Below are 26,721 nucleotides of genomic sequence, written 5' to 3' on the forward strand. Positions count from 1 at the left end.
TCCACCCAGACCAGCGCAACACACACTAACACCACCACCAAGTCAGCGTTACTGCAGTGCTGAGAATGATCCACCACCCAAACAGTACCTGCTCTGTGAGGGTCCATGGGCTCCGGACCACTGAAGAACAGGGTAAAAGGGGGCTAACAAAGTATCAGAGAAACAGATGGACTACAGTCTGTAACTGTAGAACTACAAAGTGCACCTATATAGTAAGTGGAGCTGATAAAATGGACAATGAGCGTAGAAACAAGGAGGTGGTCAGAATGTTATGCCTGATCGGTTTATAATCAAGTTTTGGAGCAACATATGCTGCCATCCAGACGACGTCTTTTTCAGGGAAGGTCTTGATTATTTCAGTAAGACAGTGTCAAGCTACATTCTGCATGTATTACAGCAGCATTGATCCGTATTAAAAGAGTCCGGGTGCTAAACTGACCTGCCTGCAGTCCAGACCTGTCACCACTGACAACATTTGGCACATTATGAAATGAAAAATACGATAAAGGAGACCCTGAACTGATGCTGAAGCTGAAATCCTGTATCAAACAAGAATGAAAAACATTTCACTTTCTAAACTACAGCAGTGTCTCCTCAGTTCCCAACTTTTTTTAAATGAGTTGTCGGCATCAAATTCAAAGTGGGCAAACATTTTTCAAAAAACAATACAATTTCTCAGTTTCAACATTTGATATGTTGTTTTTGTAGTATTTTTAATCAATATAGTTTTTAAAAGATTTAAACATCATTGCATTTTGTTTTTATTTACATTTTGCACAGTGTCGCAACTTTTTTAGAAAGTAGATTGTATTAATTTGTGGCCTAAATATAATAATTTTTGTCCTCAATATAGTAAATGATGGTCCTCATATTTAGTAACCTATGGCGACAATGTATATAGACCTGTGGGCTCAATGTGTTAATTTGTGAGCTCAATATAGTAAATTATGGCCCGAATACAGTAATTTGTGGCCTCAATATAATAATTTGAGACCATGTTTCCAGACCGGTGGAGGAGGCTCCTCTGCTCCTCAGTGATGTTCAGATGACTGTAGAGGAGTGAGGAGGAGAATGTCAGAGTGTGAGATCCTGTGTGTGAATTTGTGTAAAATCCAATCAGAAATGTTCACTAAAGCTTTACCTCCACTTTTAGAGCGCAGACAGGAGGGTCATGGCTGTGATGTCACAGAATCAGCGTGGACGATATTCTTACAGTTACACGCTTTAGATACGGATCTACTTCCTGCTGCTGACCTGCATGAGGAGATTACTCTCCTCTCTCTCCTCTCTCTCTCTCTCTCAGTTCAGTTCAGTTCAGGTTTGTCAACTTTATTGACAAATTTACATTTGTTTTGTCAAAGCATTACAAAAATGATCTATATATAAAAAGTTAATTAAAAAAACGAAATAAAAAAAGATTAATATATGACACCGCAACAATTAATAAGAGAAAGTGTTAATTATGAATTCGTAATATGAAAGTAAATGCAATAATAAAATTGCACATACTTATAAAATATTATATAAAATATATATAAAATAAAACGACTTTGACAGCTGTAGGAGACGCTCAAGACATTTGAACGTTTTTACTTCTTACTTTGCCACAAACAGAAAACGGACACTTTTAAGATCACATTTGACCGACAGCCGATTTGGTCAGACTCTGAAGATGAGACGACACTAAATTCCCAAACTGTCATCACCACTGAGCAGCTTTTCAGTCGGCAGCTGAGACAGAAGAACAGCTGAACAACCTGGAATCAGCCCGAAATGAACCCAACACCATTCGCCAAACTAAATGGGCTGTAAGATGCTTTACAGACTGGCTGGAACAAAACAACATTAATACTGATCTGGCAAAAACTGACAAAACTGAGCTGAACTTGATATTGCAGCAGTTTTATGGCTCAGTCTGATTTGGTCAGACTCTGAAGATCAGACTACACGTTTGGCGAATGGTGTTGGGTTCATTTCTGGCTGATTCCAGGTTGTTTCAGCTGTTCTTCTGTCACAGCTGCCGACTGAAAAGCTGCTCAGTGGTGATGACAGTTTGGGAATTTAGTGTAAGGAGCTGGAGAACGAACTGCCGGCTGAGCAGCGAGTGGGCGGAGCTCGTTACTCTGACGTAGCAACAAGCTGCTCGTTAAGGAACTATAATTTGGTGAAGGAACTGTGAACATTAAAACATACTAAACGCCGCGTTCACGGCCCAGTTTATTAATTTATTACTGTATTTATTTAACTGTTGTATTAAAGCAGTAGAACACTCGAGGAGTGTGTTATCACGATAACATCACGGCTGTGATGATCTACGGCCACCAAATCACAGCCGTGATGTTATTCCGCGATACACACTCCCTCTGTGTTCTACTGCTTAAATATAACAGTGAGTAAAAGAAAAAGTCTCTCTCTCCTTTCTCACACTATTTCTTTCTCTGGTTTCTCTATCTCTCTTTTCATCATTTTTCTCTCCTTTCTTTTCTTTCTTTATTTTTTCTCTCTCTCTCTTCTCTCTCACTATATTTCTTTTCATCACTTTCCACTCTTTCTATCTTCCTTTTTCTGTCTCCTTCTCTGATCTTCTCTCCTTTTCTCTGTTTATTTATCTCTCCCTCCTGCTTCTTTGTTCTTTCTCTCCTTTTTCTTGCTCTTTCTGTCACTCAGTATCTCTCTCTCTCTTATTTCTTTATTTCTCTCTCTATTTCTTCTTTCTCACTCTTTCTCAGGAATCTCTCTCTACTTTCATAACTTTTTTCTTTTTTCATCGATTTTCTTTTTCTTTCTCTTCTCTCTTTTCCCTTCTCCATGTCCTTCTTCCTCTTTTTATTTCTCTTTATTTATTTTTTTCTCTTCCTCCTGCTCGCATTCTTTGTTCTCTGTCTCTCCTTCTCTCTCTCTTTCTTCCTCTACCTCATGCTCTCTTTTCTCTCTCTCTTCTCATTCTCTCTTTCCGTCATTCTTAGTCTCTCTCTTATTATTTCTTTCTCACTTCTCTCACTTCCTTCCTCAGGAATCTCTCTCCTTTCATCTCTTTTTTCACATTCTTTATCTTTCTCTCTCTTCTCTCCACTCTCATTTCTTCCTTTCTCCTCTCTATCACTATTTTTTCTAACTCTCTCTTTTCTCTCTCTTCTCTAACTCTCTCTCTCTCTTTCCTTCCTGCTCCATCTTTCTTTGTTCTCTCTCTCTCTCTCTCTCTCTCTCTTTCTTTCTTTCCTGCTCCATCTTTCCTTGTTCTCTTTCTCTCTCTCTCTTTCTTTCCTGCTCCATCTTTCCTTGTTCTCTCTCTTCTCTAACTCTCTTTTCCTCTCTTTCTATCCTGCTCTATCTTTCTTTGTGCTCTCTCTCTCTCTCTCTTTCCTTCCTGCTCCATCTTTCTTTGTGCTCTCTCTTCTCTAATTCTCTCTCTTTCCTTCCTGCTTTATCTTTCTTTGTTTTCTCTCTCTCTCTCTTTCCTTCCTGCTCTCTTTCTTTGTTCTCTTTCTTTGTTCTCTCTCTCTCTCTCTCTCTCTCTCTCTCTCTCTCTCTCTGTCTGTCTCTATCTCTCTCTCTTTCCTTCCTGTTCTATCTTTCTTTGTTCTCTCTCTCTCTCTCTCTCTCTCTCTCTCTCTCTCTCTCTCTCTCTCTGTCTCTCTGTCTCTCTCTCTCTCTCTCTCTCTCTCTCTGTGAATGGGTCACTCCAGCCGTGATGGTCTATTATTTCCATTACACTCTCAGTGTGGTGGCTCTGCTGACCGTATGCTGTCTGACTCCAGCTGCTCACTTGTCCTGCAGGTGAAGCTCAGTGTGAGCGTCGGTGGCGTTGCTCAGTAATCAGACACTGTATGACACACTGTTATCTAGAAACACGGCTAAAGTTCGTCACCAAGCTAAAAACAGACCTGACAACGCAGCGCAGCGCGATTCAGCCACTGTGTTTGGTTTTGGTGTTCAGTGTGGCTGAGAAACACCTACTTTTAAACGTTTCACTGATTCAGACATTGTTTCTTTAAATAAGCCAAACTGTGAAAATCTAACCTCGATTAGTGTCTCAGCGCTAAAGCACCGTGTCTCGTATTGCTTTGTGACTCTGACACATAACAGAACCTGTTGGGTGGCTTATATAGTGTTTCTGTTTTGGTACTTTGGTCAATTTCAATTACAGTTATGAAGTATTTACATGAGACATGTTATTTTCAGGAGACCCTGGGCTGCTCAGATAGGCCATTATTTGCCATGTAAACGGTAACAGGATTGTGATATCTTTATGAATTTGGCAATTTTTTATTGATTTTCTGTCCTCTGGGATTCATGCCGAGTGTTAAAACTCTGATACACAGCAAAACAGGCTTTATTTTAATTGTTCAGAACTTTTAAAAACGTTTCTTATGAGTGGATCATGCCACTCTTTTAACCCTTTGTTATAATATGAAGGCTAAAAGCTAACAGAGAGCTAATATAACGGCAGCGAGTGGATTTCGGGCAATATTTGGAGCTGGACTGCTGGCTGATGCTTGCTGTTAGCTGGATAAAGTCATGCTGGTCAGTGAGGGCTGGGCCTGCTGAGTGCTCTGATATGCATATGATGTTGTTGTTTTTAACCCTTTGTTATAATATGAAGGCTAAAAGCACAGAGCTAAAATCAGGATTTTGGGTGGTGTTTTAAGCCAGATCACTCACTGATGCTGAAGTCACACTCAGTGGGCTCATGCTGGCTAGGAAGGGCCGGGTCTGCTGAGTGTTCTGATGTGTCAGGTCTGTAGCTGAAGTTGTGAAGGCAGCTATGCACTCAACCTGCGTTAAGCACTCAATTAAACATTTTGTGTAAATGATCTGACTTATTTACAGGAAGGCTGTGTTTACTATTTTACTGGACAGTTTGGTGTTTTGTTTACATTCTGATTTTGTTGTTTCCCTGTTTTACTACTGGATTAGTTGAACGGAAATCTCTCTGAGGGATTTATGGACTTCTTTAGAGATAAGGGCTCTGGTTAAATCTAATCTATATGTTTGATCTGAATGCTTGCTTGCCAATTTGTTTGTTTTCTATGGGGATAAAAGGTTGCTCTGCTATATAAATGTCAAATTTGGAGCGTTCTGTTGGATGCTCAGCTTAACCTCTTGACATTTTGTGCTCATTATCAGGTGAATCAACTTGCCGCGTCCGAATCAGCAGTAACTACTGACAACAGTTCATGCTGTTACAGCTGGTCGCAGATACGGATCATCAACAGGCACCAGAAACGACTGGTTGCCTGTTGCTCTGTTGCTCACACATGAGTACTTCTGCAAATTTCTTTTTATTTGCTGAATTAAATATTCATTCATTCATTAATCATCTTTAGCTGCTTAATCCAGATAGGGTTGTGGTAGCAGTTGGAGGAGCAGAGAATCCCAGACGACCCTGTCCTCCACAACTTCCTCCACCTCATTCCAGGGGACCCTGAACCGCTCCCAGGCCAACTTGGAGATATAAGGACCACCTCAGGGTCTCGTCCTAGTCACCTGTGCCTGGTAAACCTCCACCGGGAGGCGTCCAGTGGGGCATCCTGATCAGATGCCTGAACCACCTCAACTGGCTCCTCTCAGTGTGGAGGAGTAGTGGCTCAACTCTGAGCTCCTCTTCGATGACTGAGCTCCTCACCCTGTCAGTAGAGTGTAGCCGCCACCGTGCGAAGAGGCTCATTTCCACCACTTATATCCACGATCATATTCTTTTGGTCATTACCCAAAGCTCATGACCACAGGTGAGGGTCAGGATGTAGACCGACCGGTAAACAGAGAGCTTTGCCTAATGGCTCAGCTCCTTATTCACCACTACAGTCCAGTACAGTGACCACATTACTGCTGCTGCCTGTCCCAGCCTGCGGCCAACCTCACCATCCCTCTTCCCATCACTCGTCAACAAGACCCTGAGATACTTAAACTCCTCCACCGGGGGCCGTTAACGTATTAGAAAAAAATGAAATGTAACATCAAACGTGCCATAACTTTTGCACAGGCCAAATTTAATACTTTATTTCTCCCATTATATTAAAATCAGCAAATAAACAGTAACTGTCTATTAAAATATGCAGACGTGTGTCTCTGTGGAGGATGTGTTCACTTACTCACACTCAGAAAATCAACACAAACATGGAACTTATGCACACGGCTATACCTGTGCTACATATATCCACCTCAGGATGCAGAAAGCTACTAAAAAGCGCTTCCCGCTGAAGTCGGGAACACCAGCATGAGCTGAGCTGAGGGGGGCTCAGGTCTACGGGGGGCTCCGCAGCACTCTGAACATTTCACGTCTCTTTGCTACAGCAGCACCTCTGACCCCGACAGAGGCACCCGGGCGCCGGGGGAACACGGTTGCCCTCACTTTGATCATCGGTTCTGACAGAGCAAGCCCTGGCCTAGCCTAGCGGAATTAGCTTTAGCATTGCAGTGCTGTAATCTAGTCTGAATTAAGGAGATTTAGCCAGTCGGTGATTAAAGCAACATTGGATTAGATTTTAATTAGGGCTCAAATCCAGAAGACATACGTTTCATATGTACTGTGTGTTTATTTTATAAGATAATACAACATCGTTCACACACACAGTGTAAATCCACAGTGTTGGTGTCAATTCTGAACATCGTATAGCTCCTCCTATCTACCCAGATAGCAAGCTGGCTTGATAAGGTCGACACCCCGCTGACTGTTTGCCAATGCTGGTTCCCCCTCGGACCACCCAGATTACTGTCCTGCAAACAAGCTCTAACTAGTTTTTAATCTCCTCAAACAGACTTTAAATCCACAGAGACTCTTATTTTAGAAAATAAACAAGGACAAATATTACAAACAACTGAGAGAAAAAAAATAATGACTAGGCCTGATATAAAATGATTTTATCGAAAATGTTTCTGACACTGAGCTCGATTAAAAATATTTACTGAACTAATTTACAACATATAACTAAAGAAAGGAAGGAAGAAAAAACAGTAAATTGGACTGTAAATGGAAAATGAGTGATGATAAGTGGAACTTTGTCTAAAACTCTGCGTAAACACTGGTGGGCCGCGCAGAAAACACTGAGCAAAACGCATGCAATGGTTTAGGCATGCAAGTTAGCACCATGCTAATTGGTGGGTATAATGCTGTGTTCGACTTGAAGGGGAAGTTTCGGCCTAAAACATTTCACACCAAACTACTCTGAATGACTTTGTTTACATTTAAACAATTGAATGATTAAGTAATTTTGAAAAATTGGTGGAGTTCCCCTTTAATTCAGTAGTGAAAAGTTGAAGCTCGTAACACTCAGATAACCGCATCCGCATTACCGCAATACTGCGGTCACATTAAGCCTAGTGGGGGGTTTGAGCTCATTACTGTCCTCAACATATATATATATATATATATATATGGAAGATAACTAAACAATGATATATATATATATATATATATATATATATATATATATATATATATCTCAATCATTGTTTAGTTATCACTGACTGTCTTCCATCCTATGTTCAAGGGACCGTGGAGAAACAAGTCTTTTCAGTTGCTTCACATGCTGTCACTTCAGCTTTGTGCACAAGGGGAGGGTTTCAGTCCATTAAGCATGAGGGGGGTTTCTGTTTTTGCGTCTGATTGCAAGTAATTATTTCCAGGCTTAAGTACTTGTGATATCTACAGTTAGAGTTAGATTTTAATTGCAGAGGCTTACAGCGAACACACTTCTCTGGGGGGATAAAACATGATTGTGATAACATTAAAATTTCTGATGTATTTACTTTCTCAAAACTGCAAACTCTACGGTCCACTGTGCATGTATGTTGACTGATACAAAGCAAATACAGCTATGATTTCACTTTCTCATAAAGTGGCATTGTGACACACAGCCTTGCGGCTCCAGCGCTAAAGAAGCAAACTTCAGACACCAAACAGGTCTCGGCTCATCAGCTACATCTGAGGTAAAGGAGGAGACCTGGGTACGTTTGATTTTTGGTCATAGAATCACTCCACTGTTACTCACATCTTTACGAACGGGTCGGAGTAGCCGTTGGAGTCCATGGCGGCGAGGTGGGCGCAGCGGATAATTCCCACCACCAGACACGTCTTCTCCACAATATAACACAGAGACACCAGGATACGACCACGCTGAGAGAGAGAGAGAGAGACAGAGAGAGAGACAGAGAGAGAGAGGAGGAAAAAATGAATCAATGATATTTATACATTTTTGCCATAGTCCTGTTAAACAGCTCATCACTCATGTTGTGAGTGTATGATTGTGGATCTTTCCTTGCTGGCCAAGGAGTTGACCATTGTATTGACCAAAATAGAGGCCAAGAGTGACTTTGGCTAATGATTCAGAGGCTTTCCGGGCCGACTGCTTCAGTGACTCTACACCACAGTTACAAGGCTTTCCAGGCCGACTGCTTCAGTGACTCTACACCACGGTTACATGGCTTTCCGGGCCGACTGCTTCAGTGACTCTACACCACAGTTACAAGGCTTTCCAGGCCGGCTGCTTCAGTGACTCTACACCACAGTTACGTGGCTTTCCGGGCCGACTGCTTCAGTGACTCTACACCACAGTTACAAGGCTTTCCGGGCCGACTGCTTCAGTGACTCTACACCACAGTTACAAGGCTTTCCGGGCCGACTGCTTCAGTGACTCTACACCACAGTTACGTGGCTTTCCGGGCCGACTGCTTCAGTGACTCTACACCACAGTTACAAGGCTTTCCGGGCCGACTGCTTCAGTGACTCTACACCACAGTTACAAGGCTTTCCGGGCCGACTGCTTCAGTGACTCTACACCACAGTTACAAGGCTTTCCGGGCCGACTGCTTCAGTGACTCTACACCACAGTTACGTGGCTTTCCGGGCCGACTGCTTCAGTGACTCTACACCACAGTTACAAGGCTTTCCGGGCCGACTGCTTCAGTGACTCTACACCACAGTTACGTGGCTTTCCGGGCCGACTGCTTCAGTGACTCTACACCACAGTTACGTGGCTTTCCGGGCCGACTGTTTCAGTGACTCTACACCACAGTTACGTGGCTTTCCGGGCCGACTGTTTCAGTGACTCTACACCACAGTTACAAGGCTTTCCGGGCCGACTGATTCAGTGACTCTACACCACAGTTACGTGGCTTTCCGGGCCGACTGCTTCAGTGACTCTACACCACAGTTACAAGGCTTTCCGGGCCGACTGCTTCAGTGACTCTACACCACAGTTACGTGGCTTTCCGGGCCGACTGTTTCAGTGACTCTACACCACAGTTACAAGGCTTTCCGGGCCGACTGCTTCAGTGACTCTACACCACAGTTACGTGGCTTTCCGGGCCGACTGCTTCAGTGATTCTACACCACAGTTACAAGGCTTTCCGGGCCGACTGCTTCAGTGACTCTACACCACAGTTACGTGGCTTTCCGGGCCGACTGCTTCAGTGACTCTACACCACAGTTACGTGGCTTTCCGGGCCGACTGTTTCAGTGACTCTACACCACAGTTACAAGGCTTTCCGGGCCGACTGTTTCAGTGACTCTACACCACAGTTACAAAGCTTTCCGGGCCGACTGCTTCAGTGACTCTACACCACAGTTACGTGGCTTTCCGGGCCGTCTGCTTCAGTGACTCTACACCACATTTACATGGCTTTCCGGGCTGACTGCTTCAGTGACTCTACACCACAGTTACAAAGCTTTCCGGGCCGACTGCTTCAGTGACTCTACACCACAGTTACATGGCTTTCCGGGCCGACTGTTTCAGTGACTCTACACCACAGTTACAAAGCTTTCCGGGCCGACTGCTTCAGTGACTCTACACCACAGTTACAAAGCTTTCCGGGCCGACTGCTTCAGTGACTCTACACCACAGTTACATGGCTTTCCGGGCTGACTGCTTCAGTGACTCTACACCACAGTTACAAGGCTTTCCAGGCCGGCTGCTTCAGTGACTCTACACCACAGTTACATGGCTTTCTTAGCCGAATCCTTGAGCGACTTTACACCACAGGTTCAAGGCCTTCTTGGCCGGCTGCTTCAGTGACTCTACACCATGGTTACATGGCTTTCCGGGCCAACAGCTTGGATGACTCTACACCAAAGCTACAATGCTTTCTGGGACGGCTGCTTCAGTGACTCTACACCACAGTTACAAGACCTTTTACTATATTTTAAATTTCTATTAGATTTACACTCATACAGAAGCACCAACACAATGCACCTACCTCCTCCTCCACCAGCTGAGAGCTCTGATCCACAGTCTGGTTGTTGCCCTCTCGAGTCTGGAAGACAAACAGACAGAAAAAGAATGTAAAAAACAAACAAACATGTGTAAAATAACATCTATTTATATTCTTACAGCAATCTCATAATGAGAAATAATAGATCCATTGAGTAGATTTCACTTGAACTCGCCTACTGAGATCTTTTTTGCAGTGCGATGGACACACGTGTGTACGCACCTGAGCGATTCTCTCTAAGCCCATGTTGTATCGTTTGGTTTCTCCCTCTTTCAGCTTCTTCAGAGCCACTCGGACCTCACCGATAAACTCATTACGACCCAAACGGTCCATATCACAAACACACAGCCTGCAGAGAGAGAGAGAGAGAAACAGAGAGAGCAGAGAAAGAGTTGAAAAATTGACAAATACACACCAGTATTAGTTTGTTAGACCAATCCTGTAAATAAGCATATTCATTAAGCCATTAAATATAGAACATTTATTTAACTAAACTTGAATAAATAGCATGTAAACATGACAATATTACATAAAACCTGTTTACATAAAATGTAAAAACTTAACTGAACCTCAAAATCATGTTTCAGAATGAGTGCAGAGTCAGCAAGAAATCTGGAGTCAAGACCAAAAATGTTAAATTAATGAATAACCCAGTGTACATTCCCCAAATGTATGTCTGTCCCAAAATAATACAAGCGAAAAAGCCAATTCTGTTGTGCTCTGGTATGAAAAACTGGTCTATCCTGCTCCCTCCTATAATGCTAACGCTAATACAGAGGTAAATAAGTTTCCCAGCACATATTCGCCTCTTATAACGGCTTCCATAATATTCACCGATTCCCCCAGAGGACAGAGACAGATGTGGATTAAACAGTTTATTTGAAATAATGATGTTAATGACAGCTAACTTGGTCTTTACCAAGTAATTACCAAGCGTATTAGCTGTGCTAGCCTAGGTTATCCATGCTAGCTGACCGTCTTTATTTGTGTGCTGTCTGTCTGCTGTGGAATCAATGTTTGATTAGTGATAACAGTGATAATAGTTAATATTGGGTCATTAACAGGTTTACAGCCACCTCATTAGCTACCATTGCTGGTCAGGAAACTAGCTAGCATCCAGGATATCCATTACAACCCATTAATGTTAGCTAATGTAATCACACAAGGTTGGGAATGAGCACCCATACATAAAACACCATGATGTTAAATTTAACATTTATTTACATGAAATTTGACATCACTGTGTTTTGATGGCTGCACAGACAAAATTCAGACTTCAGAACAGCTGCTGATCTTTGTAGCTATGCTAATATACTTTAGTCCATGTTTATAGGTATCAGTGAGTCATACAGTGTCAGAAACCACACAATCAAGTCTATCAGAGATGCTGAACACCTCCACATGGTCTGAGGTGAGTGTGGACATATATTTTTTGTATATTTCAAACACATTTCAAATACATTGCGGTCCACGCTGAAATACATTCCAAACACTAAGATGTATTTCAGAATATATTGCCAATGTAGAAATACACTATACAAAAATAAACGTATGTAAATGTGTTTATCAAATACATTTGAAAATTTTGGAAAATAGCCCAAGTCCTGTCTAATGCACTTTATTGTTTGGATACCTTTTGAAATGAATTGTTAGTGGAAATGCTTCCATTAACTGGCCATTTTATTAGAAACACCTGGCCACTTTATTAGAAAATCCTGTCTGATGCGCTTCACTGTCTGATACCTTTAGAAATGAATTTGTGTTCCAGTGTCTTCATTTTAAATCTGATCTAATGATCCTTTAACAGGACAGAAGCGAGTGTTGTGGGTATTGATACTCTGTGAAAATGCAGTTATGATCTGATATCTTGTTTATGTGAAATACATTGTGTGTGAGAGTCTGACTGCAGACGTACATGGTTAATGTAAAGTACAGTGCAGATCACTATTTGATAAATATATTTGGAATATGTTGCTGCTGTCAGAACAAAACCTTGTATCTCTATTTTTGTCGGGTTTTTTTGTCGACTTGGAAAAAATCCAGTTCCATTGACTTACATTAAGAGTAAAGTAGGTTTTTTCCTTCTCCTGTAAAGTTACCATTTTGGTGATACAAGGTTTTGATCCAACTGCAGCGATATATATTTTTTCAATATGTGTTAGCATCCTGCTAATTGGTGGGATATATGCTTCCATTACTTTTACCTGCATAGCTGCAGTGCTAAAATGAAAGAAGCGAACTTCAGACCTAAAACACACCTGGCCTGATGGACTGTATTTGTAAGGGAGGAGAGAGAGAAGGGCTGAACAGAGTATCTGCCAAACCATCGCTTTAAACAGTTTAAACAGCAAAGCAACGGTAATGACTGTAGTTGTAAAGGTTAAAGCTGAAGGGTTCTGCGCTGCTCCTGATACTGAACTGAACTGAAGAGAGAGAAAGAAAGACAGAGGGAGGAAAAAAGACAACAGCGAGTCTCAGCTTCTCCGCAGATCCCTGCAGAGCTCTTCAGACACAAACAGCTTTCACATGTCAGAGTGAGAGACAGAGAGAGGGAGAAAGGAGAGAGAGATAGAGAGAGAGAGACAATAGAGAAGGAGAGAGATGCAAAGAGAAGAAGGACACAGAATGAGAAAGAAAGCAAAGATGAGAGAGACGGGGAAGAAAGAAAGCAAAGAGATTAGAGCGAGATAGAGAGAGAATGAGAGACAGAGAGAAAGAAAAAGGAAGGAGAGATAAGAAAGAATCAGGAGAGAGTGAATAGAGTGAGAGAGGGAGGGAGAGTAAAAAGAGGGAGAGTGAGGGAAAGAAAGAGACAGAGGGAGAAAGAAAGAGGTGGGAGAGAGAGAGGGCGAGACAGATAGAAAGAGCATAAGAAACTGAAAAGAATGAGTGAGGGAGTGAGAGGTAGACAGGGAGAGAGCAAGAGACAGAGAAGGAGAGAGAGAACACAGAGAGAGAGAGACAGAGAGAGAGAGAGAGAGAGAGAGAGAGTTAGCGAGAGAGAGTTAGCGAGAGAGAGAATAGAGAGAGAGAGAAGAGAGAGAGAGAGAGATTTAGCAGTAGGTCTGGTGACTCTGTGTGACGGGTGTGTTCTCACTGTGCTGTATCACTCACACCTGCCAGATGTGAACAGCAGCACGACTCAAACCCCACACTGCGCTGACGCCGCTCTCTCTGCCAGGTTCTAGAGCGTTCCGGAGGGTTCCAGAAGCTCCAGAGTACTTTTGGCACTGAATCACTGTCATTATCTCGAGCTCTGAGTCTTCAACTCTATTTCAGTGTCATTGAGGTTTGGCCTGTTTTCAGATCAGATAATGATACAGAACTTTTACAGCTCTTCTGTCACTGAGCTGAAACGGCTTCCTAACCGGCCACTTTATTAGAAACACCTACCTTTTGCTTCCACTAACTGGCCACTTTATTAGAAACGCCTACCTTGTACTTCGACTAACCAGCCACTTTATTAGAAACACCTACCTTGCACTCTCACTAACTGGCCATTTTATTAGAAACACCCACATTGCGCTTCCACTCATTGGCCACTTTATTAGAAACACCCACCTTGTACTTCGACTAACCGGCCACTTTATTAGAAACACCAACCTTGCACTTTCACTAACTGGCCATTTTATTAGAAACATCTACCTTGCGCTTTCACTGACTGGCCACATTATTAGAAACACCTACCTTGTACTTCGACTAACCGGCCACTTTATTAGAAACACCAACCTTGCACTTTCACTAACTGGCCATTTTATTAGAAACATCTACCTTGCGCTTTCACTAACTGGCCACTTTATTAGAAACACCCACATTGTGCTTCCACTCACTGGCCATTTTATTAGAAACACCCACATTGTGCTTCCACTCACTGGCCACTTTATTAGAAACACCTACCATGCGATTCCTCTAACCAGCCGTTTTATTAGAAACACCTACCTTGTACTGCCTACTTTAATATCCAGCTAAGAGCGGCTCTGCAGTCAGAAACTGACCGTTGATGAAAGGTTAGTGGTCGGCTGATGCAAACTGTGAATGAACTGATGGCAAACAGTGTAACATATAGAGGGGTATTAAATTTCCACTCTTTGATTATTCACACAGATAGGGACTCAAGTCATTGACTCAGACTAATGTTGCACCCAGCTTGCACCCTAGAGACCCAAACTCTACTGGGCTTCACATCCCAGTGACTCAAGACTTGACCTTACCCCTCAAGGACTCAAGACTTGACTGTGACTTGAACCGTGGACACTCAACACTCGACTCGGACTTGCACCCCAGAGACTCGACTCGGACTTACATTCCAAAAAACTCGAGACTCGTTTCGGACTCGCACCTCAGAGACTCTAGACTTGACTCAGAGACTCTAGACTAAACTCTGACTTGCAGCTCAGAAACTCGAGACTCGACTCAGACTCACATTTCAGAGAACTGGACTCTAACTCGCACCCTAGACACTCAACACTCGACTCGAAGTTGCGGGCCAGAGACTCGAGACTCAACTTGGACTTGCACCTTAGGGACTCGAGACTTAGACTTGCACCTCAGAGACTCGAGACTCAACTTGGACTTGCACCTTAGGGACTCGAGACTTAGACTTGCACCTCAGAGATTCGAGACTCAGACTTGCATCTCAGAGAATCACGGCTTGACTCAGACTCACACCTCAGAGATTCCACTCTGACTCACACCCCCATGACATGACTAAGACTCACACCAGAGACTCCACTTGGACTCGGACCTCAGAGACTTGACTCGGACTTACACCTCAGAGACCCACCTCGGACTCAGACTCAGACAGGAGCTGCTGTGAGGGGATGTGTTGGGGGACGGTGGTGTGGAGCTGACGGTGGAGCTGACGGTGATGCGGTGTTATTCTGGCTCTGTGTGAGTCTGTGAGGTTCATTCTGATCTGCTGTTTCCACTGAACTATAAACACACATCACACCGTGGGAGAGGTGAGAGACCGAGAGGGAGGGCGAGAGAGGGCGCAGGACTAGTCATCTCCCTCTCTCTCTCTCTCTCCCTCTCTCTCTCTCTCCCTCTCTCTCTCTCTCTCTCTCTCTCTCTCTCTCTTTCTCTCTCTCTCTCTCTCTCTCTCTTCCCTCTCCATGTTCTGTTACTCCTTTGCTCTCTCTGCTTCTTTGTCTGTCTTCCTTTGTTTCTATCTACCTCATCACTCTCTCTTTCTTTCTTTTTTCCATTCCATCTCTGTTTCTTTCTCTCTGTCTCTTTCACTCTTTCTTTTCTTTTTCTGCCCAATCTCTTCGTCTCTCTCTACATGTCTTTTATTCTTTTTCTTTTTTGTCTGTTTCTCCTCCCCTCCATCTTCCTTCCTTTCTTTCTTTCTTTCTTTCTTTCTTTCTTTCTTTCTTTCTCCCTCTATTGTCCTCTTTCTTTCTTTTTCTCAATATTGTCCTTTCTTTCTTTCTTTTTCTCTCTACTGTCCTTTCTTTCTTTCTTTTTCTCTCTATTGTCCTCTTTCTTTCTTTTTCTCTCTATTGTCCATTCTTTCTTTCTTTTTCTTTCTATTGTCCTTTCTTTCGTTCTTTCTTTCTTTCTTTCTTTCTACCTGTCCCCTTTCTTCACTTCCTCCTATTCTTTTCTTGTTCTCTCTCTCTCTCTCCCTCTCTATTGTCCTTTCTTTCTTTCTCTCTATTGTCCTTTCTTTCTTTCTTTCTTTCTCCCTCTATTGTCCTCTTTCTTTTTCTCTCTATTGTCCTTTCTTTCTTTCTTTCTTCCTCTATTGTCCTCTTTCTTTTTCTCTCTATTGTCCTTTCTTTCTTTCTTTCTTTCTTTCTTTCTTTCTTTCTTTCTACCTGTCCCCTTTCTTCACTTCCTCCTATTCTTTTCTTGTTCTCTCTCTCTCCCTCTCTCCCCCTCTCTCTCCCTCTCTCTCCACTCTCCTCTGATGGTGTTGATGTTGCTGAGGCTGTGGAGAGAGAGGTTGTTCTGCTCGGTGGGCGGAGCTGAGAGTGAACAGTGAAAAAGTGAACAGCTCACTCTCTCTGAATCCAACACTGAACACCAGCTACACTTTTACACCGTTTCAAATCAGTGTGAAATCAGTAGTTGAGCCTTGTGTGTTTGTGCTTTTGGGACAGATCACACACACAGGTTTCACACGGTGTCTGTTCAAATGTGATTTTTGTTCCCCAGAGGAAATGAATGGTGGAATGTTCAAATTCAAAACTCACTGCCACAAATGATGTCAGAAAAGCACAAAAGACATCTCTCACATTGCAATGGCCTAGCAACACCTTAGCAACCACCTGGGCTAACATGGCAATGACCTAGCAACATCTTAACAACCACCTGGGATTCCAAAGCAACGGCCAAGCAACACCTTAGGAACCACCAGTGGGTTACATGGCAATGACTTAGCAGCATCTTAGCAACCACTTGAATTTCAACGCCACAACCTAGCAACATCCTGGGGTAACATGGCAATGACCTAGCAACATCTTAGTAACCACCTGGGATTCCACAGCAATGGTATAGCAACATCTTAGCAACCACCTGGGATTCCATAGCAACAGCATAGCAACTACCCAGGATTCCATAGCAATTGTTTAGCTACATCTTAGCAACCATTTGGGACACCACTGCAACGGTCAACTAACATCTTAGCAACCATCTGGGATTCCATAGCAAATGGTCTAGTAACATCTTAGCAACCACCAAGACAATTCAAAATCCCTACATAAGTGGTACAAAAGGGTTCTTTGCGTGCTGCCATAGAAGAACGGTTATTATTTAGTCAGTATTTCAGTGGATGGTTCTTTAAAAAATCATTTTTGTAAAAGTGTGTGAATATGTGATTGTAAAGAACCTCTTAAAGAACCTCCTCATGATGTGAAGGGAAGAACCCTAAAACAGAGTAGAAATTAGAAAAACAGACAGAAAAAAACAATGGTTTATGATTGGTTGGTTTGATTGTCAGTCAAACTGCCTGTTCTTGTCAAAGTAGGCGGTTCTTGGCTATGTTAAATGACCAAATGTACTAGACTCTCTAATGATAGCAGAAGTCTGGCTTGCAAGAGATACTTGAAAGCGTTAAAAAAGTTAAGCATCCCAAATCTAAAGCATCCCAAAAATTAAGTGTCCCAAATCTAAAGCATCCCAAAAATTAAGCGTCCCAAATCTAAAGCATCCCAAAAATTAAGCGTCCCAAATCTAAATTTTCTCAGCAAATCTGATTTTTTGTTTGACTGTTTAGAATATCTTTTAAATGTGAGTATGGCATGTGCTTTTCTCCCGGGCCCCGATGACAGCCGCGAGAGCCAGCAGGATGGCGCGGCCCGAACTCCGAGCAAGGAAGAAGCCCCGTGAGGATGGCAGGAAGAGGAGAACCGTGAGTGGGGTACGGCACGCAAATCCTGAACGTCGCCGAAGGACGACGATGACGACGGCCACAAGAGACACAAAGGTGGGAGGCAAGTCCCGAACTCAGCCGCGCCGGCCCTGCCTCCTGTTCCGCAGCGAGGCCACTTCACTACACCTCACGTTCAATCCAGGCGGCCGAGATGAGCAACGAGCTCTTGCTCCAGAGAGAGAGGGACGAGCAGCAGCAGCAGAGACTGGAGACTAAAGAACTGAAAAGCTCGAGTGAGAAAAGAACTGAAAACTTTAGCTTGAAGCCACTGAAAAGTGGCCAGCTTAGTTTTGGTTGAGTTGATTTTGTTTATTTCGTGTGCGAAATAAAGTTAAATGTCTGCTGCAAACTTGAGCCGTGCCTCCAGCGTCCTTCCTGAGCCTGGAGTAGCAAAAGCTGTGCTACAGTGACCTACATGTACATCAGTCTAAACAGATCAGCTCTAAACTGAGCCGCATGCGCTAAAGATCAGAGCGTCACGCTGCTTCACGGCTCATCCAGAGGTAAACAATCACGACCGCCAACGAACGCCAGTCACTCCCGGAGGATCAGCTTCATCTTCACCAGCATCACAGGAGCCAACAGGAAGCTTCACTGACTGACAGCTGGGCTCATCACCCAGAATGTGTTCAGCTTGCCATAAAAAGGGCGCGGTCACTTCTTTGGTTCGCGTCCTCGGATTCTTTAACCTTTGCTTGTAGACCTTCTTGACGCTGCAGCCTCGCTCTCCTACGTTCAAAGAAGACTTTGAACAAACGTCAAATTTCGAATATTAGCTTCCATTACTTGCTAGAACTTTAGCCTTGTAGCTTCAATGCTAAAGCTAAACGTGAATCTGCTGATTATAGCACTATGACTACATTTGGAGTGAGTGTGGGAATGTATTTGATCTTTTTGGCTGAGCTTTTACTTTAAGTCTGTGAAAATCTGCAGGATTCCGGCTGCTCATCAGATCGGACCATATGTCCCGGATCTGCTCCGGCCTATTCGAGGTGTGAACTTTCCCTCACTGAGTTTGAGCTGCTACTGACTCAGCAGCGGCTGAGCTGGTTCTCCTCGGAGTGTTTGGATGTTTTCTGGGCCTGGTTCCAGTTCCTCACACTCCTCTAAAGCTGGAAGCCACTTTTCTCTCTCTGCCGCTGCTGTTACATAAACCACAGAAATGATATCAGTGTCTGGGACGCAGCCCGGAATAATCTTTCCTGAACGCTGCCCTGAATAGCTCAGCGTACTCTGTCCGCTAGGGGCGTTCCTGAATGCAAAAACGTTATTCAGAGAGGAGCGGATAATGGGTTCCATTCAACGTTCTCTTCAAATATTTCCCTCCAGCACATCTCTCATTAGGACACAATGTTTCCATACAGTGAATAATCCAGCTGAGTGTGCACGAGTGACACCACATCAGCAGTGGTGCACTTTAAAACAGCTGAATTCACTATTTAACATCTACTCAGTTCAGCACCACAGTTTTCCAGGCTGGATATTCATATTTCAGTGGTGTCAAAATTAACGTGTTATCACTTTAACATGTGAAATAATTAACGCCACTAAATTTTCAGTGCCGTTAACACATTTTCCTTTGACTCTTTGACTCTTGACTTTTACAGCCCCTTTCAGTTTACTTATTAACTCCAAAGTACTAGGTAGTTTCTCTGGGCCACAGTTCTAGGTAATTTTTTGAGTAAAAGATGGTAAGTTACAAGACGATTAACTAAATTACACTAGAAAGCCAACAGGAAGTTCTAGATATTAACTGGGTAAGTGTGAGGTGCAAAAGCCAAAGTTCTAGGTAATTTTTGGAGTAAAATGATGGTAAGTCCAAAAACAATTAACTCAGTTACACTGGAACAGCACTGCTGTGTCTGATCCACTCGCACCAGCACAACACACTCTAACACACCACCACGTCAGTGTTACTGCAGTGCTGAGAATGATCCACCACCCAAATAGTACCTGCTCTGTGAGGGTCCATGGGGGTCCTGACCACTGAAGAACAGGGTAAAAGGGGGTAACAAAGTATCAGAGAAACAGATGGACTACAGTCTGTAACTGTAGAACTACAAAGTGCACCTATATAGTAAGTGGAGCTGATAAAATGGACAATGAGCGTAGAAACAAGGAGGTGGTCAGAATGTTATGGCTGATCAGTATATATATATATATGTATATGTAATTGTATGTGTAATACATATAATTGTGGTGTCCGCCATGGATCGCACTGCCATGGTTTAGGGGGTCATCGTTGATGTCATCGCTGCTGTTGCCAGTGAAGTAGCTGAGTTATTTTTAGTGAATTCAGTGAAGTTAAATATTAGATGTCAGTTTGCCTTGACAGCACTGCCAGGTGGGAGCGGGACAAATGATTCCGATGTTCTGCGGGAGCAGGTGGGATTGAAATTGACACAATGTAAACATGTAGCAACAGGCATTTTCAAATTATGTCAAAAATTGAAAAACAACAAAAATGGAGATACGAGGTTTTTTTCCGACAACATATACATGTGTATATATGTATGAATACACACACAATTGCACATGTATCTAATTGCATGTATGCATTACATTTTTATTATATATAAAATCCCAATTTGGAAGAGTACAATATTCAAATCAAAAGAGTTGCAATTTTGATTATATTCTAGATTATTTAATGCTGTCTTGTATTTAAATCACAATCGCATTACTGGTCAGAAAATCACAATTAGGTATTTTCCCCAGATCGTTCAGCCCTAAATCTGATGAGGCTTATTTGAGCAAATAAGACAAATGTGACAAATTGTGATTAACTATGCAAAATAATGTGATTAAATGGCATTCATTATTTTAATTGTTTAACAGTCCTATTCTCTCTCTCTCTCTCTCTCTCTCTGTGGAGGAGTAATGCTGAGTGCTTTCTCTTTGACTTCAGTGCCTCAGAACTGGAGCGCAGTGTTCTCCTCATTAGCATATACGCTCTCAGAGTGATTAACGAGGTGAGCAGAGGGACTCGTGGGATTTGTAGTTCACGTAATAGAAACAGCAGCAGCTGGACTGTTTCAGACCAGTGGACTGTCTGTGAGGGTTTGGACACGGCAGAACTCTGAGGGGTCAAGATCAGGAGAACAGCCAGAAGGTCCAGTGTGAGAACACGACAGACAAACAACTGGAGCCCACACACCTGAGCTCGCACCTGAGCCTGTCAGAGGGAATCAGTCAAATGGGAATGCTGTGGAATCCCCAAAAACAACAAACGTCACTTACAGGCTACCTGATCAATCAAAGTTATAACTGAATGCAGAAATTAATTATGTAATCATGTGCAAAAGTTTGAACACCCCCTGGCCAAATGACAGGTTGATTTTCTAAGTGTAAATAAGTTACACATCCTCTACAGAGACTCACTACTGTACATTTTAATACACACTTACTGTTTATTTACTGAACTGAATATGTAATATAATGGTAAATTCAAAGACTGTCCTACTAAATCTTACTACAATGCCCAACAAGTTCTAGATATGAACTGGGTAAGTATGAGGTACAAACCCCATAGTACTAGGTAATGTACTAGGTAATTTTTGGGCAATATGATAATAATGTCCAATTTCAGTCTAAATTACACCAAATGCCCAACAGGCTCTAGATATGAACTGAGTATATGTGCAGTACAAACTCCAAAGTTCTAGATAATGTTTTTGGGTAATATGATGGTAAGTTCCATGGACAGTCCTACTAAATTATACTGAAATGCACAACAAGTTCTAGATATGAACTGGGTAAGTATGAGGTACAAACCCCATAGTACTAGGTAATTTTGTTTGGGCAATATGATGGTAATTTCCAAACAGTCTAAATTACACCAAATGCCCCGCATGTTCTAGATATTAACTGATTAAATGTGCAGTACAAACTCCAAAGTTCTAGATAATGTTTTTGGGTAATATGATGGTAAGTTCCAAGACAGTGCCGCCAAATTATACTGAAATGCCCAACAAGTTCTAGATATGACCTGGGTAAGTGTGAGGTTCAAACTCCAGTGGTAGGTAAGTACTAGGTAATTTTGGGGTAATATGGTGGTAAATTCCAACCAGTGTAAATTACACTGAAATGCCCAACAAGTTCTAGATATTAACTGGCTAAGTCTGTATATATTCACCCTTTTTTGTTTCCTTTAAATGAGACCAAGATTATGACTATATCTATAAGGTATGTGTGAACAGTGCCCCCTTTTACTTCGGGTACGCTGTTTCAGGCAAAAACGGGGCGACAGTTAACAGGATAAAAAATAATAAAGCTTTTAATTATTTCCTAGAGAGTTGAGAAAAAAGGAAAAGTGGGAAGCAAATAGTAAACATAGCCAATAAATGATAAATGTAGTAGCTCACTTTCTGACTAGTTTCTGCAATCAGTTATACGTTGAGTAAAGAGGAATTCCACCGATTTCCCATGTTTTCCATGATTCAATGCTTGAGATGTTAACAAAATCATTCAGAGTGGTTTGTTCATGGTAGATGATTCCAGCGCTGAACTAAAGAAGCAAGATTTGGGTTCCAAACACGTCTTGTCTGACTGACCATATCTAAGACAAGTAAACGTGTTTTTCAGCCAAAGCGTTTCTCTAACAGTGAAATGATCCATCATTAGCATAAGCGAACAGTTTATGCAGTTGAAAGTGAGCAGCAAATATGGATTCTCACATCTGGATTCTTTTCTTCATCAGCTTTTGAAAAAATGTTAGAATGTTAGTATGTGTGAATTATTATTGTTTGCAACTAATACAATTATCTAGAACTTAGTTTTGTTCTGAAATGTATGCTGTTTTTATCAAACATGTTGGTTTCTATGGACTGTTGTAACCGCAGAGCTGCTAAATGGCCGTCAACATTATTACACTGCAGTAATTTAGCCATGAGCGGCAATTATAGGGGCCCAAGCACCAGTATTGGGAAATTTATAGAGACTTGTGATTCAGTGTAGAACACAAATGATGGTCAGTCAGAGTGTTAGAATGACCTTGACTATGTTCTCAAAAGAACATTTTGGAAAAATGTTTGTACTGATCTTCTCTGACTGGTATTGTAAGCAAAAGCTGTTTAGCAAATAAGTCAGAATACATAGAAAGCGCATCAGTTTCTGACATATTTTATTGTATTTTAGTCTCAGAGGGCAGAACAATGCTTAGCTTTCATTAAGATTTTCTCCTGGTGGACAGCACTTGAGCGCCTGGGAGTTGGGGGTAATTTGATTGGTTTCTGGACTTGTCACATTTTTCATACCTCATGGGTTTGAATGGCTGAGAAAGCACTATACAAACAAAACTGAACAGTATTGAGTTTTGAGGCCTGCTGACCGCTTCCAAATACAAAGCTGACCAGTCTGCTGGGGTTTACCTCGCTGAGGGTCAGCAGCACTGGCCATATGGACCTTTAGCTGCTGTGGTCTGCTCGAGATACTAAGTTTCTTTTCCATGACCCAGATCCCAGAGAGTGGGGAAGAGTGCTGAGCGATAAAAGCATTTTTATTTGTACTGCGATAAAGTTTTCTTCGACAACTTGGCCGTGTTCTTGTCTACATTTTGCTTATTATGTCACATTGAGTGGAGCAGGGAATTAATCATTCAGCAGCAGCGGGAAACTGGAGCGAAAATGCGTGGTGTGCCGCCATGTCAACGTTTGAAAGCATTAATACCACAACAAAGCATTAAAAATACCAAACACCACATCAAAGAAAGAGAAACAGCAGCTGGAAGATTACTGAACATTATATCCACAACACTGAAGGTAAGACCCAGCACACTACTTAGTCTAAGTTAGCCTTGTTTGCTAGCTATCATTAATGCTATAGACAGTAGGCAACAATACTAAAGTTGTTAGATGAGAAATCAGTGCCTTGTTTTTTAAATTCATAATAAAATGTGGTCAGAGGAGCCATGATTAGGTGGTAATAGCCTGAAATGCTATGTTGTATTTGCTGATTCTTATCGTTGCTGTCTAAAGAAAAAACTCCAAAATGTGAACTTTAAAGGTAAAGACAGTTTTTGCTCTCTCCTGTAATGTAAGGTAATGTAAAGATATTTTATTTGAAGCAATTTTGAAGCGTTTCTAATGGTCCATTCATCACAAACCTTCACAGAATGTAAAGGGCAGCTGATTTTCTTAAATTATGTCAAAAAATGAAAAACGACAAAAAAGAGACTCTTGGGTTTTTTTGGATGGCGACGATTTACTACTTATATGACAGATGACCCAGCCAACGTTGCTTGTCTGACAATCTAATTTTTTTCGCAACCTGCACACAGATTAAGTGTTGAGGCCTGTGTGATAAGCAGATAACAATAATCATCAAAATTAGAAGCTTTTTCAATACAATTACTGCACACATATTTTCACAATCCAGTTTTACCAGCAAAGCCTTAAAATTTGTTTAGCTGCTACATCAGCACACTAGGTGGCGCTCCGTATCTCCTTATCGCCAGACAGAGAGGGAGAAGAAGTCTATCTGTTCACTCACAACAGCACAAGCCAGTGGGACAATAAACATAGTTAGCTAGAATTAGCTGTTATCAGCATTGGAATTATATTTGAACTACAGAGTTAAATTATATTATTGGAAAATTTCTAATGATTCATTCATCACGAAATTTTCATACAATGTAAAGCGCAGATAGTTTTACTAAATTATATCAAAAAAATGAAAAACAATGTCTCAGAACAAGAAAAGATGCTTTAAATGTAGGTATTGTGATATAAACTGAGTCTGTTCTCTAAATGTAGGTATTGTGATATAAACTGTTCTTAAAAGTCTGTTCTACAGTTTCTCATTAGACTGAATGAATAACTGGCTCTAAATGTAGGTATTGTGATATAAACTGAGTCTGTTCTACAGTTTCTCATTAGGTTGAATGAATAACTGACTCTAAATGTAGGTATTGTGATATAAACTGAGTCTGTTCTACAGTTTCTCATTAGGTTGAATGAATAACCGACTCTAAATGTAGGTATTGTGATATAAACTGAGTCTGTTCTACAGTTTCTCATTAGGCTGAATGAATAACCGACTCTAAATGTAAGTATTGTGATATAAACCGAGTCTGTTCTACAGTTTCTCATTAGGCTGAATGAATAACCGACTCTAAATGTAGGTATTGTGATATAAACTGAGTCTGTTCTACAGTTTCTCATTAGGCTGAATGAATAACCGACTCTAAATGTAGGTATTTTGATATAAACCGAGTCTGTTCTACAGTTTCTCATTAGGCTGAATGAATAACTGACTCTAAATGTAGGTATTGTGATATAAACTGAGTCTGTTCTACAGTTTTGACCGTATCACCCAGGCGTAGTTCTCATACCTGCTCATAGCTTATAAACAGACTGCAGCTCATACCTGAGAGTTTTGGTGGTCATGTCGGCCGCGGTGATGCCGTGATAAACCAGCGTCTCGTTCCACACCGGATTCAATGTGTTTTTCAGGGTTTTAGTGCGCAATTTATTCGCCTGATGGAGAGAAAGAGAGAGAGCGTCAGAGAGAGAGAGAGAGAGAGAGAGCGAGCGAGAGAGAGAGAGAAAGAGAGAGAGAGAGAGAGAGAGAGAGAGCTCAATTCATGCTACCAGTCATTACTTTGAGTAACATTGTCCATTGTTTCTTTTATGTGTGTTTATGTTAATTACTCTGGCCTTAATGTAACCTCTGAGGCTTCTGCCAATAAAGCACTGAACTGAAACACACACAGAGAGAGAGAGAGAGAGAGAGAGAGAGAGAGAGAGAGAGAGAATGTAAACAGATTAATGGACTGAATGTGTAAAGGAGAGAAATCCTGACATTTTTAATGAAATTAAATTCAGAAGAAGCAAAATAAGAGCTCAGCTACCAGCATTCTTAAAAACATTCTAATATTTAATGTTAATGTTATATTTGATGTTAATTAATATTAATTATTTAAAAAACATTACTTTTTTGGTCAATTGGCTGCTAAAACCTTCATGTTGTGGTTTCTGTTAAATAAACCACAACAAGAAGTTTACAGCAGACAAGCTGTCCCTATTCAACTGTAGCTCAAGAAAAAAATTTGCGTAAAGCGAATTCTGTCCAAATCCGACCGTAGCTGACAGAACTCTGTACACAGCTGGAGCTCTACTCCTTTACAAAAAAACCACAGGATTCCTGCTGAAGATTTGAAGGTAAAACCTGCAGGAAAAATGTGAAGGATATTTCTGAAGGAATATAATCCTATAGGATTTTCAGCGCTCATTTTCCTGAGGGATTCCTAACGGAGTAATGCTGCACAATTGTTATGGAAATTCTTCGATCTTCCTTCACAATTTCCTGCAGGTCACTTTGAAAAAAACCACAGGAAAAACACATTTCTGAAGGATTTCTGGAGCAGCTGGAATGAGACATTACAAGAATAAATGCTTAAAAAAGCAGATCCCCTTAAGTCATCTAGCCAGACAGTGACAGTGCAGTCTCTAATAATAATAATAATAATAATATAATAATAATAATAATAATAATAAATAATAATAATCATTATCATCATCATCATCATCATATCATCTTTGTTTATATAGCACCTTTAATACATTAAAGATGCAGCTCAAAGTGCTTTACACGCAAAGTAAAAACAACATAGAAAGAAGAGGCAAAAATAGAAAAAACAAACAATAAAAAATCCAACAAATCAAAGCAATACTAGAAACGGGGCTGCATTAATAAATAAAACAGGCCACTCATCGTGTCGAGAGCGTCTCAGACTGAGCATTCATCACTTATTTCTGTGTGTTGTTTGCTGAATTCCACTGTGACTAAAGCCAGACACTGCAGCTGTGATCAGGAGAGATCACCTGAGCCAGGTGAGGCCATCACTGCACGGCAGTGGAGAAGCTTGTCTATTAGAACTAGGCTTTCAGTAAAACAGGAAGAAAGAGACGGCTCCCGACTCAACTCGGACTCGAGAAATTCCAGCCTAAGGAAAAAGAATGAACAAAACTTGTTATACTCGGCTTAGACTTAAACCCCAGAGACTCCAGACTCGACTGGACTTGAGACTCGACTCAGACTTGAATCCCAAAGACTGAAGACTTGACTAAGATTTGCACCCCAGAGATACGACTCGGAATTGAACCCCAGAGACTTGAGACTCGACTCAGACTTGA

General features: G+C 41.7%; 1 protein-coding gene across 1 annotated transcript in view; it reads right to left on the reverse strand.

Annotated features, from left to right (window-relative positions):
• The window catches only part of doc2d (double C2-like domains, delta), a 71,334-nt gene that overhangs the window by 17,091 nt on the left and 27,522 nt on the right, over positions 1-26,721 (reverse strand). The window contains exons 5-8 of the mRNA XM_036579646.1: positions 24,953-25,062; positions 10,432-10,558; positions 10,195-10,251; positions 7,992-8,116 (exon numbers count right to left, since the gene is read on the reverse strand). Coding sequence (XP_036435539.1) covers positions 7,992-8,116; positions 10,195-10,251; positions 10,432-10,558; positions 24,953-25,062 — 419 coding nt within the window. The remainder of the gene's footprint in view (positions 1-7,991; positions 8,117-10,194; positions 10,252-10,431; positions 10,559-24,952; positions 25,063-26,721) is intronic.

This window comes from Colossoma macropomum, unplaced genomic scaffold (genome assembly GCF_904425465.1).
Source record: "Colossoma macropomum unplaced genomic scaffold, Colossoma_macropomum, whole genome shotgun sequence".
NCBI lineage: Eukaryota > Metazoa > Chordata > Actinopteri > Characiformes > Serrasalmidae > Colossoma > Colossoma macropomum.